The sequence below is a fragment of the Martes martes genome (assembly GCF_963455335.1).
Source record: "Martes martes genome assembly, chromosome: 2".
NCBI lineage: Eukaryota > Metazoa > Chordata > Mammalia > Carnivora > Mustelidae > Martes > Martes martes.
The window spans coordinates 64649781-64667147 of NC_137889.1; the positions used below are offsets into that span (position 1 = coordinate 64649781).

At 44.5% G+C, this 17367-nt stretch overlaps 1 protein-coding gene across 2 annotated transcripts in view; it reads left to right on the top strand.

The window, feature by feature from the left end:
- The first annotated feature begins 2139 nt into the window (after positions 1–2139).
- Positions 2140–17367, top strand: part of ARHGAP10 (Rho GTPase activating protein 10) — a 340466-nt gene continuing 325238 nt past the window's right edge. For both annotated transcript variants that reach the window (XM_080797689.1, XM_080797690.1), the window contains exon 1: positions 2140–2530. In XM_080797689.1, the coding sequence (XP_080653815.1) occupies positions 2377–2530 (154 nt within the window). In that variant the 5' untranslated portion in view covers positions 2140–2376. The remainder of the gene's footprint in view (positions 2531–17367) is intronic.

The window sequence follows — 17367 nt, forward strand, 5'->3', positions numbered from 1 at the left end:
ATTTTCCTCCAAATATCTAAATATCTAAAGAAGAAATGGCCACACTGAATGAACCAGAATTTTTGTGGCTGGGAGTAGAAACTAATAAGGAGAGAGAGGAATTTTTGGAATAGCCCCCACCCCCTTTTTAAACTTTGTAATTCAGGTATTCTACCCATTAAAAGGTACAATTTAATGATTTTCAGTATAGTTACAGAGTTGTGCAATCATTACCAAAATCTAAGTTTCTTTTCATCATCCCCAAAGGAAACACTCTACCCCCACCCACCATCCAGACTCTGGCAATAACTCATCCACTTTCTGACTCTACAGATTTCCTTGTTCTGGACATTTCAAATGAATTGAATAATATATATGGTCTTTTATGACTGGTTTCTTTCACTTACATGTTTTCCAGGTTCACTGTGTTGTAGCATGCATCAGTAAATTTTTTCTAATATTCCATTAGTAGATTAATATTCTGCTGTATGGATACACACATTTTCTTTATCCCTCCATTCATCAGTTGTTGGACTTTAGGGTTGATTCCATTTTTTGGCTCTTATGAACAATGCTACTGCGAAGGAGTATTTGTAAAGACATAGGATTTCATTCCTCTTGGGTATATACCCAAAGAGTGGAGTTGCTGGCTCACGGGTTATTTTTATGTTTAGTACATTGAGGAGTATCTGCAGCCGCTGTGTATGAGGATAAGGTTAGGGTTTTGTCTAGAGGATTGAGTCAGTTTCTGTTTTGCCAGGTCTTCACTGCTTGTTTACATCCCTTTTATTCTTGTATCTTTCCCCCTTTATTTGCCTCTTCTCTCCTCTTTGTAGAATCCAGCCCCCTGCTGATTTTAGTAGGAACTGAAGCTTTCAATACCTAAAAGTTATTTGTAAAACATTTTGAACTCTCTGGAGGATGGACGTTAAAGCAATAATGTTTATGTTTTTCTTTGGGTCCGCCGCACGCAGTGCTATTTTGTAACAAAAGAGCTCATTGAGTAGGAGGCTTATTTAACTTGTTCCTGAGGGTTACACTCCAACAACATGCTGTCCAAACAGATTCTTAATTACCCAGAGCCGAGCCTGAACGTTTTAAACAAGCAGTTTGAAGTTTCTTGGAGGATATTAACATCTTTAATAAACCTGGATATGTAAACATATGTTAAGAGCTTGTGAAAAATGTATGTAGAGTTCCTGGTGTGTGCCTGGCACATAATTGCTTAATAAATTGCTAGTTGTCACTATAAAAAGTTGCCGTAACGAACAACCGATTTCTTTTAAGTATAAATCTCAACTACTTAAAATGTCTTTTTTTGGAGACACATTTGAGTTCTGTTTCAGAATACACAGGATACTTTTCCATGAGTGCTGACATAAATTCTCATTTAATCGTCACCCCCACCTCGTGAAACCTAGCATTTGTTTTCCAGTGGTTATTTTTAGAACAATAAAGATCATCTCCACCTACCCAAGCAAATTTAATCTGAATACAACAGAGACAACTCTTCAGTGGTTTATCCACCCGCTCCCTCCCTCCAAATCCTTCTGTGTAGATACGCAGAAGAGTATAATAGGAGCTGCCGGCCTCCAAGCTCTCCCTGCTCGGGTAAAGCTTTCAATTAAAGCGGAGATTTAACATGCATTTTACTTGAGATGAAGAACTGGAATAAGGAAAAGCGAGCCCTGCGTGCGAGAACTTCCACAGCTCCGGGTCGTTCTCAGAATAAATGAGATCAATGAGTCAATCGTTTCCCCTCGCAAGTCAGACATCTGAGCGCGATCTCCCGGCGGAGGGGATTAGAGGCTGCTAGGAAAACGCCCCTTCCCCGTTCTGGTCGAGTTCCCGGCCTCGCGGAGCTGACTTTGAGTCACCCCAAGAAGGGAGCCGGAGAAAGGGGAGGGGCACGCGCCCCGGGGGTGGAGGAGAGCCGCGGGACGAAATTCTAGACCGAGTGAGGCTCGGAAGGAAGAGGAGGGGCAACTGCGCGTGGGGAAGAGGAGAAGAGGGTGCTGGGGAAGGGAAAGGAAGGGAGGGAGGAAGAAGGAAGGCGGAGGATAAAGAAGGGGGCGAGCGGGGGCGGGGGCGCGGGCGGGCCGGGGAGGCGCCCGGGGCGGGCCGGCTCGCGCCTCGGGGAGGGTGTGCGGCGCGGGGGCCGGGCGGGGCGGGGCCGCGGGCGCCCGGGGCTCGGCGGGGGCTGCCGGGATTGGGGCGCCGCGGTTCTCGCTCGCCTCGGCGGCCGGGCTCAGCTCCGAGGGACACGTCCGTGCCGCGCTCGCCCGGGGCCGCGCGCCTCTCCGGGACTTCCTGCCCGCGCGCCCCGCACCTGGCCACGGCTCCGCAGCCCGGCTCCGGCTGTAGTGCGCGGCGGGCGGGCGGCGGACCGCGGCAGTCATGGGGCTGCAGCCCCTGGAGTTCAGCGACTGCTACCTGGACAGCCCGTGGTTCAGGGAGAGGATCCGCGCCCATGAAGCGGAGCTCGAGAGGACCAACAAGTTCATAAAAGAGCTCATCAAGGACGGGAAGAACCTCATCGCAGCGACCAAAAGTAAGAGGGACGTGGGCGCGGGCAGGCTGCGGCGCGGCGAGGCCGGGAGGAGCCTCTGCGGGAGGGAGACGGGCATTCGCGTGCCCGGGGTCAGCCGGCTGCGGAACAGGAGACTGGGGACTGGCAGGCCCCGGGCTTTCTCCTGCCCGGCTCCCCAGGCAGCGGGTGGCGAGTCCCCTTTCCCGCCCCTAGTGCTTTAGCAGCGGCCAGAGGCGGGAGCTGTGCGTGGGAGCGCGCCGCCCGCAGCCGGGTGCCCCTAGGTGCCTGCAGTTCCGTGCCCCACCCGCCCGAGGTCAGGTGGGATTGCGCCCTAAAGCTCAGTTTCACTAGTTTTGCCTTGTGACCTCTCTAGAGGACTTTCCTGGGGATTCTTTGAAAACCTGCTGTGTGATTTACTCAAAAGTCCCTTCAACTGCACCCTTACCCTATCATTTTCTGATCTTTTCGGATAGTTTCGGCCCGGATCCTCCACTGTGCTAAACCAGAAAGTTCGCCTGGCGTTGTGCTGCTTTCCGCACATTCTTTCCCTCCTGCGCTGGGGAGGGTTCAAAGATTGGGACTTGGAAGGGTGAGCAGGCAGCCTACCCTTTGGCCGGAGCCAGCGTTGCCTGCAACTAGGGAATTCCACCCACGTCGGGCTTGATGCCTTCCTCCCTGGTTCTTTTCTGCTTTTTGAAAAACTAGGAAGTGGCCACCGGGGAAATAGATCTCAATAGATAACATCTGTATCTGAGGATAGTCTAGGAGGGAGAAGGTCTAAAATTCTTGCTGAAACACCGAGTTGGTGATGCTGCTGGATGGGGGTGGGGGGTGGGGCGGGGAGCCTTAGCTCCAGTGAGGAGCTGGGCGGCCTGAGCACACCTGTAGTCCATAACCCTTCTGAGGACGCCTCTGAGTGTCCTCTTAGGAAGACAGCAGACGAGGGACAGGGCAGTACCCAGCCTCACAAGTCTGTGTTGTTAGGGTCTTTACCACTTTTCTAGTTTCTCAGTTCAGTAATTCCCAGCTTTGGGAGTTAGTCCCTTGTACACTTGTTTGCAGACATCACCTCTAGGAAAAATACTCCTTATCACTCTCCCCTCTACCACCATTTTGTATTAAGGAAGATTAAAATACACTGAACAAAACCGTCTCAAGAACCCAGCACAGTGCCTGGAACAGTAAATATTCATTTAATGAATGAGTTGATATAAGTTTTAATGGGAAGAATTTAGTGAGCCATCCCTGTAATTCTGGAAGCAAGTCACTGCCCTGGATGTCGTCTGGATGATGTTCTGTCACCTTGTTGGTGATGCAGAATAAGGACTGGGAATCACTTTGTTTGGGATATGTGACAAGTGGGCTTATTTGGTTGATGGCTGTCCAGTGTCTTGGCATTAGGTATGTGTGTTGGGTAGGAAGTAGGGAGGGGTTATAGATGTGTAGGCAGGAGTGAGAAAAGCAGTTTGTGTGTGTACATGTGAGTGCCCCTGAGGACATGAGGGAGAGGTCTCCTTCCTCTGTACTTGGTATTAACCACTGTCACTGGTGGTGGGAGTGTACCTTCTCTCTTACTGGCTGTAGCAGCTCCCTCTGGAGTTAGGATGATGAGGAGGGAGCCTTTGGTATGGGGAGAGGCAGATGGCAAAGCGAGTTTGGCCACTGGTAGAAAGCTATTTATGTGACTGCATGTAAGCTCTTCTGCCAACAGGACACATGCCTGGTGTTCCAGCAGCAGCTGGTGCATCTGGGGGGCCAGCTGTCAGCCTTCCTCCCCAGAATGTAGACTTTCTTGAATTTGTCAACTGCTGTCTTACTCCTTTTGATTCTTGTCCTTTACCATAAGAAACATAATTTATAATCATGATTAAGAGAGCAACCCAAGGGGGCACCTGGGTGACTCAGTGGGTTGAAGCCTCTGTCTTCGGCTCAGCTCATGATCCCAGGGTCCTGGGATTGAGCCCTGAGTCGAGCTCTCTGCTCAGCAGGGAGCCTGCTTCTTCTTCTCTCTCTGCCTGCCTCTCTGCTTACTTGTGATCCATGTCTGTCAAATAAATAAATAAAATCTTAAAAAGAGAGCAACCTGAAAGTATCTTTTTTCTCATTATATTTGATTAACTTAAAGTCCTTCCCAGAAGACAACAAAAATACAGCGTTAGCTCACATGCTTTAGGCCAGTTAGGAAGACCCTGCATTTGCCCAACTTGCTCCTCAAAGTGTAGTTCTAGTTCATATCAAATACTACGAGCACCTGACTTAAGTCAGGACACCTGTGTTTAATTCACCTTTCCTGTTGGTTCGGGCCTGGCCACATGACAGCTGAACAGGTCACTTAATTATTTTGTGTTCGGCTTCTCTTGTCCTACTTCTTAGAGGTACTGGTAAGGTTCTGCAGTGTTTGGAAATTGCAGTGTAGGTCAGTCATTTGCCTAACCAGTTGAGCCTTTCTATCTAACATCTGCGAGTCAAGAAGTCAAGGAAGGACGACGTGAGGTGGGGAGAGGAGCTGCAGAAAGAACAGCAATCACCTGGGTCAGACTGATTATATTTTCAGGTGTCTTATATTCCGTTGTGCATAAATGGCATTTGGTGCGTTTTCAGAATTGTGAGTTTAAGTGATTTGTTTTTAATTGCCCTGTAAGATGTCTCCTGCATGCACTAAATACTTGTTGGCTTTATGTAGTTTTGATGTCATGATGCTTTGAGTACTCCATAAATATTTAAAGAAATTGGAGGTGGCTCTGTGGGACTTGAAGGCTTACTGCTGAGTTCAGTGATGCAGCAATCAGCAAATATTTAGCATCTATGATTCATTAAATATTGGGATTGAGATACAAAGAGGTAATAAGACAGAAACCCTTGTCCTTGAGTTTATCATCATGTAGTTGAATTCAGCCCAATTTAGGGAATGTGTTTGAACTCCTGTAGCATTGTGCTAATTTCTTAAAGAAACAAAGGATACCCAGACACACACATATTAAAAGGTTAAGGGGTTCCTGGGTGGCTCATTCGTTAAGTGACTGACTCTTGGTTTGGGATCAGGTCATGGTCTCAGGGTCCTGGGATTGAGCCCTGTGTTGAGCTCCGCTCTCAGCACAGAGTCTGCTGGAGATTCTCTCCTTCTCCCCCCCCACCCCCGCATGTACATGCTCTCTTTCAAATAAGCAAATATTTTTCTTTCTTTCTTCTTTTTAAATATTTTATTTATTTGACAGAGCAAGAGAGGGAGAGAGAGAGCACAAGTAGGGGGAGCAGGAGAGGGAGAAGCAGGCTTCCTGCCAAGCAGGGGCCCCACTTCGGGCTTGATCCCAGGACCCTGAGATCATGACCTGAGCCACACAGGCACCCCATAAATAAATGTTTAAAAATAAATAAAAGTTTAAAAATATAGTGACGAGGAAGTATTCTAACTTTGCCAGAAACAAGAGTTTGTTGTAGGTTAGAATGAAGACATGTGACTGGCAGTTTGGGCACTTGTTTTAAGGAAGGAATAGAACCTTGTAGAACTTGTCAGATTAAAAACAGCTGAGAAGAAACCTGAACACCACAGTGTTTAAGGACCATGAGGAGACCAGTTAGGAATGAGATGAAGGGGGAGGTCAGTTTCAGATTATGGAGGGTCATAAAAGCGAGGTGAGGAATGTGGACTTTATCCTGTGGAGAATCACTAAGGTTTGTCAGCAGAAGGCTGACATAATGGAAAAGAGTTGATTTTGAGACAGGATTTGACATCTGTGTGTAGGGTGGACATAACAGTGGAGGTAGGCGGGAGCTCCAGAGAAGTCTGGGATCACTGATTTATGTGGTACATTTGGAGATCATTCACTGAGTTCAATGGAGTCTTTGTTTAAATGGGTTTTTTAGTCTCTCTTCTTTTTCACGCCTTTCCTTTCCTAGAATAACCAGTGTCCTCTTTTAATACAGTCTTTCCTTTTGTAAGCCTTTCATGTGCTGTCTGTATAGTTTCAGATGCTTATGATTCATAGAAATGTTTAGCTTATTTGCCAGGAACAGAAATAGGCCATATATGCTTTTCTCACAAATTTTACATTAGGCAGTCTTGAGAGAATTTGTTCTGTTTTTAGAGGGAATAATTTTTTTTAAAGGAAATAGTCCTTACAGTTATTAAACACTTATACAGTTATATAAAATGTTCTTTAGTAAGCTTAGATTGTTTAGCTTTCTTGACATGTGTTAAGCTGGAGAGCCCCTCATAAGTGAGCCTGCTTTTAGCCCAGATATGGAGAGAGGTGTTAGTGGCACCCAAGCCTAGAATTGAAGTCTTCCAAATCTTGGTTTTAGTACTTTTTTTAGGCCTTGGTATTTTAATCTTTGCTTTGCGTTTTCCTTTAATATTTCCTTGATTTTTTGCCTTGCTTGCTTTTTTTTTTTTTTTAAGATTTTATTTATTTATTTGACAGAGAGAAACCACAAGTAGGCAGTGAGGCGGGGGCGGTGGGGGGGCAGGGAGCAGGCTCCCCGCTGAGCAGAGAGCCTGATGCGGGGGTTCGATCCCAGGACCCTGAGATCATGACCTGAGCCGAAGGCAGAGGCTTAACCCACTGAGCCACCCAGGCGCCCTTGCCTTGCTTTCTTTAGGACAACGTAAAAGTTCCTTTTTGCTTTCTTTATGTTAAACGTTTCAGAGAAATTGTTCATGCGATAATGCCTTTTAGGGGAAATTTCCCAAGTTGCTATTGCATTGGAATATATAGAAGTTTGGAAGACTTAAAAGAATTTCACTTTGCAACTTGAGCCTCAGTTTCCTTATTTGTAAAATGGGACTATTGCCGAAAGCCCAGTCTGAGGATTAAATAAAATGGTGTGGAAGTGTTTTGCAGACACACATATAGAGGGGTTGTGTAAACTCTGTTGTTTGCCCAGCCAGTGTTATTTTTCTCTATCTGAATTTTGTTCAGGTGTCTATACCTTTTCTCGGGAGACACAGGGAAAGGTGATTGCGGGTAATTCTGATTAGTTTAACTCAGTTTCTCAGGCCCAGCTGATCTTAAGAATCACCTGGGTGGCTATAAAAACATGTGGTCAGGGTTAAGAGTCGCAGAACTCTAACTCAGTTATGGTGAACTTATTTTCTGGGCTGGTGACCGGTTTAAGAATGAGGCTATATCTCCGTTCTGGCCAGTGAGACATGATAGGAAGGCTGCTGGAGACTTTGGAAAAGATTTCCTTTTTTGTGAGGAGACTCCTAAAAACGGCTTTTGGGGTGCCTGGATGGCAGTGTTGGTTGAGCGTCTGACTCTTGGTTTTGGCGCAGGTCATGATCTCAGGGTTGTGGGATTGAGCCCCATGTCAGGCTCTGTGCTTAGCTGGGAGTCTGCTTGAGATTCCCCCTCTTCCTCTGCTCCTCCCACTCGTGTTCCTTCTGTCTTTCAAATATATAAATCTAAAAAAAAAAAAAAAGCCAAGGGGCTCCTGGGCGGCTCAGTTGTTAAGCGTCCACCTTCATCTTGGGTCATGATCCCCGTGTCCTGGGAATGAGCCCCACATTGGGCTCCCTGCTCAGTGGGAAGCCTGCTTCACCCTCTGCCACTCCCCCTGCTTGTGTTCCATCTCTCACTGTGTCTCTCTCTGTCAAATAAATAAATAAAATCTAAAAAAAAAAAAAAAAAAAGCCAAAAAGGTTCTTTACTCTTCTGTGATATCTGGTTGTGTTGCCTGGAGCTACTACCACCATCTTGCGACCGTTGAGTGGAGCCAAGGTAAGGATTGCGGAGCAGAGAGGTAAGTGTATCTGGGTTTTTTGACATCATTGTGGGAGCCACAGATTGTTCTATGACAAAAGCCCAGCTCTGGATATGTTGTTAAATGACCTAAGCCAGTTTGAATTGTGTTTTTTGCTACCTCATACCCCAATTTTTTCATACCCCAGTTTTGATGGAGTATAATTGAAGGAGTATAATTCTAAATTTCATGCTGATGCTGCTATTGAGTGGAATTTAAGGAGGTATAGAAATAAAATATTACTTAAAAAGTTGGCAAATTACAAATGTAATTTTTCCCTGAATGGAAAAGAGCACTCATATGTATTTTTGTCACAAAGAAATCATCAACAGCTCAGGGCATCGCCTGGATAAGTCTTTAACTCTCATTTGGGGTTTTAGTAAGGTTGGCCAGTCTCCAGGGTGAACGCAGACTTGCTGTAGAAAAACTATCAGACTGGAGCTAGGATGTGGACCCAGACAGGCTTTAAAGCTTCATAAACTTTACTCACCACAGGTAGTCCTTGACTCCATAGAGAATAGATTTTTTTTTTTTTAAGATTTTATTATTTACTTATTTGAGATAGAGAGAACAAGCAGGGGGAGAAGCAGGGGGTTGGGGAAGAGGGAGAATCAGGCTCCCCACTGAGCGGAGAGCCTGATGCAGGGCTTGATCCCAAGATCCTGAGAGCATGACCTGAACCGAAGGCAGATGCTTAACCAACTGAGTCACCAGGCGCCCTTATAGAATAGTTTCTGTTTAGAGCTCTCCACTGGCCAGCCATGTTCATTTAGAATGTTTTATGGGTTAGTCATCCAATGTTCTCCATGTCTTACTAACATTGCCTTTTCCCTGCCCTCCCATCTGGTGGGCGTCTTCTGACCACCTCCCTTCTGGCTAATTTTTTTGATGAGGACCAGGGAGCATTATTGACTTTTGGAAGAGGGAAAGTCAGGAGGGCATTTTTATGTTTTAATTTTAAAAGTAGCTGATGATACAGTACAGTTTAGAAGATTAAGAGCACAGGTTGAGGGTACTGGTCTGTCTGGGTCCTTATCCTAGCTCGACCACTCACTGGCAGTGGGGTCCTGGTCAAGTTACTTAGCTTTTCTCTATGTTGTCTCCTATAAAATGGAGATTATAATACTATCCACTGTATAGGGTTGCTCATTGGATTAAGTGAGTTAATACATATAAAGCATTTAGAATAAACATTCGGATGTGAAATGTTAACACTTACGATGTATTACCTAAATTGCAGGTCCATGTTTTAATATCAAGGTCCTTTTCTTGTCTGAAGAATGGCTGCTTGGCCTAGTGACTAGTATGTAACCTTTTGGTGCTTATTACCCTTAAGAGCATATGGGTTCATATCCTTATTAGCAGTGACCAAAGAGAGGCCCAAATTTGTCAAACTCTGGGAAGGCTTCCAATGTTTAAATGAGTGCAGGATACTGAAAAATCTGGAAAATAAGTTGATGAATCAAAGCTAAATGGTATCTTGGAAAAATATTCTTCAGAATTTATTTCCAATTCATAAGGATTTGAAGATGGAGAGGTGTCAGTAAGGCTGCTGTGGATCTCATGAGTCCCTGCATCTAGGGCTCAAGCAGTCAGCTGCTGGAGGACTGATAAGGAGGAGTTGAAGGTGACAGAGCTGTGTTGAAGGTACTGAGATGATAACATCAATGAGGAGACTTAACAATTATGTGATACTTTTAGAGGATACTAACTAAACTAGTGTTTAATCTGTAGGAAACCCCTAACAAGTAATGGACAGTGCTTGTGTCTGCTATTGGAAATTCACGATGAGAAAAGGGAGTCAGAGACCTCTCTAAGAGGGCTGTACTGAAGACCTATTAGGTAATCCTATTCTCTATGAAAGAATCCTCAAAGTCTCCTCAACAAATTCCCAAAGACGCTGCTTGGAGTTTGTGACTCCAATAGCTATTTATCACCTTATGGTTTTGTTTATTTTTGGGTCATAAGCTAGAATTTTGAAGGATATAAAAACACTGGGTAGTCTGCTACCATAAACCGTGCTTTAAGTGATTGCTGACTGTATGTGGCAGTGAGTAGGTACAATGTGAAGGCTTGTTCAAATCACAGTTTGTCAGTGGAGGAGCTGGAATGTGAACCCACTTTTGTCTGACTCTGAAACCCTTAACCACAATCATTAGCTGGCCCCATAAAGGGGTGTAACTGTGGTCTTGTGTTAAGGGAAGTTATTATGATAAATCTTGGTTATCTGGAATGTGTGTACATTTCATGATTCAGTGGGGAGGCTGTTCTTTTTTTTTTTTTTTTAAGATTTTATTTTATTTATTTATTTGACAGAGATCACAAGTAGGCAGAGAGGCAGGCAGAGAGAGAGGGAGGAAGCAGGCTCCCTGCTGAGCAGAGAGCCTGATTCGGGGCTTGATCCCAGGACCCCGAGCCCGTGATCTGAGCCAAAGGCAGATGCTTAACCTACTGAGCCACCCAGGTGCCCCGGGGAGACTGTTCTTATTAGCTCAGCACAAGGACCACGACTGACACAATTTCAGGCCTCCCGGGATGATTATTATGAATAAAACTGGCTTCCAGTTTGTATAATAAGTATAGACATTCAGAGATTGGTTGATTTAGAATCAATTACATTCAGATCTTTCCTTAGAACTCTATCCTTTCCTTCCCCTCAGTCTCTGTCTCTTAATCTCCACTCCCCCCTCCTTCCTTTGCTTCCCATTCCTTCTCCCACCCTTTAGTAGAATACATTTTCATTTTGTTCTTATATTTTGGCATTAGGCTTTTTTGCTTACCAAAATTATGAGATAGTTTAGAAATATAAAAAAATATGGAGAATCTCATAATAACTACAGTGTGTGTAATTGCGTCCTTCAGCTAACATCTTGTTTCATTAAGATGCAAGTTTGTGTAAACATGTGCAGAAGCGTATAGGAATAGCTGTGTTCTTAACTCATTGAGGGCACACTGTATAAGTTGTCTTTCAAGTAACATGTTCTTTCATTAAGATACAAGTGGTTGTAAATGTTAGTGAAGAAATATATGGAAATAGCTCTATTCTTAGCTCGTTAAAACTATACTCTGTGTGTGTGTGCGTGTGTGTGTGTGTATAAAGAATCTCAAAATAAACATTTCTGTATTTACATCTTAGTGTAGAAAAAAGCTTACTATCTGCCTCTCCCCAGTAGCAACCTGTCCTTCTTCCTAAACAGTAGCAGCTATCTCAGATCCGGTGTTTATTTTTTCTAGACATTTTAATATCTATGTACGAATTCTTAGATAATAGCATGTTTTTAGACTTTATATAATGGTTCTGATACTATATGTGCAACTTCGTTTTTTCCCTCAGTTTCATGTTTGTGAGATTTATCCGTGTGGATACATGTGTAGCTCTATTTCATTTAGTTCAACCTCTTTTTCCTCCAAACTGTGTTTAAGAAGACTTTGTTAATTGATGTTTTGTAGATGTTATATAAAAGCATAAGATGTTCTATCATGTGTCATATAATAATGCATTTTTTGATTGCCAGGCAACTTATTGGAGAATTTATGCAGCATGAAAACCTTACTGTAATTAATTTTATAAACTTTAAAACAGTGGCTTTGACAACAATCTGCAAATAATGTGCCCATGAATTTTGAAGTCCTTGGGTAAAATTTCTTTTTGATCACCTTACTCTGGATAATCGGAGCAAACCAATTTAAGTTTCAGTCACTGGTCTGAATCACAAACAAAATTTAAGGCCATTTTACTTCCCTGAAATCAGACTTCTGATATTGGTATCTAGAAGGAAAAAAAAAAGATACTTATATCCGTAAACACCGTGTGCAGTAAGACCTCTGGTAACTGTCAGTCTAGTTAGATCAGATGAACATGATTTTTAGGCAGGGATTGGTTGGTATTTTGCAGTAGCCCTCAAAGCCAACGGGAACCACAGCCTGCTTTATTTGATTATCCTAATATAGGAACATAATTTGTAGACTTGCCAAGGGGATACTTTTGTGATGAGGAAGACTTGACATCCCTGTCTTTTAAACAAACACACACATGCTGAAAAACCCCTGACACTTTACATTCTAAGGGCAGGCATCTCTAAGTCCTAAGCTCTACCAGTATCACACCCCTGTTCCTCCTGCTGGAGACCTGCCTCCCTGGTTGAACTGGAATTTCCTCCCTGTGTTTCCTGAGGAAGATGTTAATCCTGTGCCACGTGATATTTCAATGGTGAGTGTGATTTCTCCTTCCGTTTTGGCTTCTTCACCCATGGGCACTGTCTGCCCTTGGGTATCAAGGTGTGTGTTCTGCCACTGTCTGGGAGCGAGTCATGGTGAGGTATGTGGCTGGAGGAAATCCATTTGGCCAGAGTAAGGTCACTTCAGGTCTGAATACAGGATATTTAATACTCTCTAAAAAGATGAATGTGTTTATCTCTGTAAAGTTGGCTCCCCTACTTCTTAGTAGTGTAGACTGGTAGATTTTGGACAAATGAGACTTTGGGCAAATTACTTAAACCCTCAGTGCCTCGCTTTCTCACCCCCCGCCAACCTTTTTAAAGATTTTATTTATTCATCAGAGAGAGAGTAAGAGATCACGAGCAGGGGGAGAGTGGCAGAAGGAGAAGCAGACTCCCTGCTGAGCAGGGAGCCTGATGCAGGGCTTGATCCCAGGGCTCTGGGATCATGACCTGAGCCAAAGGCAGACACTTAACCAGGCATCCCATCTCACTTTCTGTTTCGTCATTAGTAAAGTGGAGATAGTGGGAACTCTTTCTGATGGGGTGTCATTATTTAACCCTGGTATTCCATAGTACAGGATCTCAGAACTGTGTCTGGTCCCTGTTAGGAGCCGTCATCAAAAGAGCGCCATTCTGACTTCCTTGGGTTGAACTTGGACATAGTTGTGGCTCTACTGGTGGAGATAGTAGAAATAGTCTGTGAATACATTTTCCTTTCTCTTTCAGGCTAACAGTATTTTGAAGTATAGGGCTGAATATAGGCCTCACATTTATGAAATAGAAGAAGCCAGCTGTAATAGCATGTTGAAATACAGTGTATTACTAAGCTCTTTGCTTGAAAGTTCTGGGGACAAGCCAAAGAAGTACAAGGGAGTAGAGTGTCATTGACATGTCATTACTTTTATTGGAGAATCTGGCAGATAGGACTTCTGTCACTGTGGCAGATAGTTTTGTTTTTCTTTTGTGAAATGCAGGTCAAAGGCAGCATAGCAAAAATATTGAAGAGCATGGTCTTTGATGTCAGATTTACTATGTGATCTTGGGCAACTTGTTTAACTCCTTTGTGCCTTGATTTCCTCTTCTGTAGAATGTGGGTAGTGTTTTATCTCCCTAAATGTTGCTAGAATTAAATTAGTTAATTATTTCCAAAGCACTTAGAAAACTGATTCATAATGACCCCTGAATGTGTTTGCTAAGCATAGGAAAAAAAAATCTATTCACCATCATCACTATAATAACCTCATTTATGACAGAGGGGACGAAGTGTCATCTGAAGTCATTAAACCCCACCTATTGTGGGCAAGTTGCTAGAGGTTTAGCAGTGAACAGAGACCTTGTGTATCTGTGCAGAAGGCAGAGTTCTAGTAGGGAAGATGGAAGATTAATTAAGTCTTGTCATTCACTTTGTTGAGTAAGATTGGGATGCTATGTCCCTAGTTAGGACTATCTAGGGAGTCAAGACTTAAGAAAGTAGCAACTTCTAAGCTGAGGCCACAGGGAGGCTAGGAGCTTTCCATGCTGAGGAGAGGGAAGAAGGGTTCTTCAAGCATGGTCAAATGCATGCAAGAGGACTGGAGGCCAGAGAGATCGTGTGCTACATGGCTGGAGGAGCAGCACCACTGGTGGGCTGGGAGTGAGTCAGGAGCACAGTGAGAACAATGGGGCTGCAGAGTGGACAGGTGCAGGGTTGGGAAGGACCTGCTGAAGCCGTTAAGGAGGTCTTCACACTTCATTTGAAGCACAGTAGGAGGTGATGGAAACATTTCCAGTGGGGGATTGGCATCATCGGAATTGCATTTTAGAAGTTTGTCCGGCAGGCAGTGGTTGTGAGAGTGAATTTGAGGAAAGGGGACCTGGAGGTTGGGAGGTCGCTCATCTAGGGCAGAGACTTTGGTAGCAAAAGAGGCAGATTCTTGAGGAGGAGAATACAGAGGCTGCAGGCTGTGGTGGGTGACTGGGTGTGGGGGTTGAGGAGGAGGCACCCAGGGTGATTCCTCAGTTCCTGCCCTGGGCAGTTGGGTGCTGTTCACCGAGGTAGTCCAGCTAGAGGAACAGGTTTTGTGGGAGAGAGGAGACATTTTTGGATTGGCTATGTTGAGACTGAGGTGCTTCTCAGCTCTCTAGTAGACACATTCAGTAGTTTGCTTCTTTTCTAAGTATGTATTTCAGGAACACGGTATAAAGCTGAAGGTAAAGATTCTGGAGACACAGCGTATAGATAGGAAAGGACACCGTGTAACAGTAGCAAACCTGCCCGGAGAAGGAATGTAAAGTGAGAAGGCAGGGAGGCTGGGCAAATCCTGGGGAATATTACTCTTTTTTTTAAAATTTAATTTTTAAAAATATTTTATTGATTTGGGAGAGAGAGTAAATGAGCGAGAGGAAGAGCAAACGAGAGAGAGTACAAGTGGTGGTGGGGAGGAGGGAGAGGGAGAAGAGTCCCTGCTGAGCAGAGAGCCCGATGTGGGGCTCGATCCCAGGATTCCAGGACCTGAGCGGAAGGCCCGACGCTTAACCCACTGAGCCCCCCCAGGCACCCAGGAATACAACTTTTAAAGGGTGGTTAGAAGAAGAGCTTGAGAAGGACATTTGAGAGCAGTAACCATGGGGCAGGGGGAGGGAGCAGATGGAAAATCTGGTGAGGGTTGCACATGTCATGCAGAAAGTAGGAGGGAGGAGAAAAGGTCATTTTACAAAGAGAACCAGTACCAGCAGTACAGGTGACATTGCATTAAGGCAGTGTCATTGGTCAAACAAAAAGACTCTTAACCATTGAGAGCAGACTGATGGTTACCAGAGGGGAGGTAGGAGGATGGGGGATGGGGGACATAGGTGACAGAGATTAAGAGTACATTTGTCCTGAAGAACACTGAGTAATGTGTGGAAGTGTTGAATCACTATATTGTACACCTGAAACTAATATGACGCTGTATGTTATACTGGGGAAAGAAAAGGACAGTGACATTGGTAATAACTGGGATATTAGTTTATGTTACAGCAGGGATGAGACCCTGACATAGAGGGTTGAGAGGGAGGGTATAAGGGAAATAATGAGCCTGTAGTATGGATAGCTCTCCCAAACTCTTGGTTAATGGGTGAGATTTGAACATGCTGAGGACGATATCCAACAGAGAGGAGGAGACTGAAGATTCAGGGAATATTCCAGACTACAAAGTACTTCTGCCTATAGAAAATGGGATTCAGAGCCCAGGTGAAGGCAGGACCACACCCTTCATCTACTTCAGTACTGGAAGGGGTGGAAAAGACAGATGCAGGCTCACATAAATTTGTAGATTTGTTGAAGACTTTGAGGAAATTATTACCAGTAGATTTATTTTCTCTGTGAGGTAGATGACAAGATAGTTTCTAGTAGTTAATTGTGTTTTAATTTCTCCTCCACCACATTCTTTTTCTCGTTAATAAATAATACATGACTTGTAAGACTTTCATTTCATAGTCTGTTTGAAATGGGGGTGGGTGGGTGGGTGGAATTTAGACATTAAACTGAGACAAGGTAATGGTAGGTGTATGGGGAGAAAAGATAGGAATAAAACGTCTGGATAAACATCATCGACATTAACAAATGCCTCAATTCCAGACTTTTATTCTGATGGCACTTAAAGTTGAATACTTTATTCAGTCTTTAAACTTGTGTGTGTGTATATGTGTGTGTTTTACGTATTAAATGAAAACAGCTTTTTCTTTTTCACGGAGTGACACTGCTGAGTTTTCTGTTTTATCTCCGTGGAATCATACTGGTCCTCTTTAAATGCCTACAGAGGCGCCCCAGAGCCCTTTTTCTTTCTTGACAGCTTACATTTTTGACATAAAACAGGCTGTATATCCTTATTCATTTCTTTCAGTTGCAAGTAAGAGAAATCCAATTAAAATCGTTGAAGCGTAAAAGAGATTTCTGGGCTCACATAAGTGAAGTCTGAGGAGTGGGGCTTGCTTTAGGTACACGTCAGTCCAGGGGTTCCAACAGTGTCATCAGGTCACTCTTCATATCTCGGGCATTTCCCTCAGTTGGCTTGACCCTCCGATGGGCACTCTTTGCATGGTGGTAATAGTTTAAGGCTATCTTTCTCATTGCTCTGGGAATTCTAGAGAACAGTGACTCCTTTTCCTTAGAGGACTTGTTCTCAAATGGATGAATTTGACCCGCCTGGATACATGTTTGGTTGTCCTGATTGGGAGGTGCTACTGGCATCTGGTGGTAGAGGCCAATGAGAGCGTGCTGGTGAGTGTCCCGCAATGCACTGGACAGCCCCCTGGAACGAAGAATGGCCCAGCTCTAAGTTAATTGTGCTGTGGCTGAGGAACGGACCATATAGTCTAACAAAACACTTTTGAGAATAAAATGATGCCAGAGCAAAGGGATAAACTGGGATCGTCCCAGGGAAAGCCTGGACCTGTGGTTGCCTTCCCTAAAGGCCCTATCAGTCCTGGGTCACTTGCCCAGCCTGGACCAGCCGCTGAGCACGGCAGATGGTATACTTGGGTCAGCTGAGTCCTGTGCCCCCACTGGGGTGAAGAAGCAGGCAGCAAGTAATTGCTTTACCAGAATGCTAAGGTTCATAGCAAAAGGATTTGTAGAATCCAGGAAAAGAAGCAGACAGCTAATATGTAAGAGAACTTCCATTTTTGAAAGTGACTTCTAGACCTATTTTGATCTGGGCCTAGGGGCTTCATGGGGCAAATGAGGGCTGTGAGAAGATAGAATAACTTTGCCCTTGGGCACCTGGGTAGCTCAGGTGGTTAGGCATCTGACTCTTGGTTTCTGCTCAGGTCATGATCTCAGGGTCATTGGATCAAGCCCTGATTTGGGCTCTGTGCTCAGCAGGGAGTTGGGATTCTCTCCCTCTCCCTCTGCCCCTCCCCCTGCTTTCTTTTTCT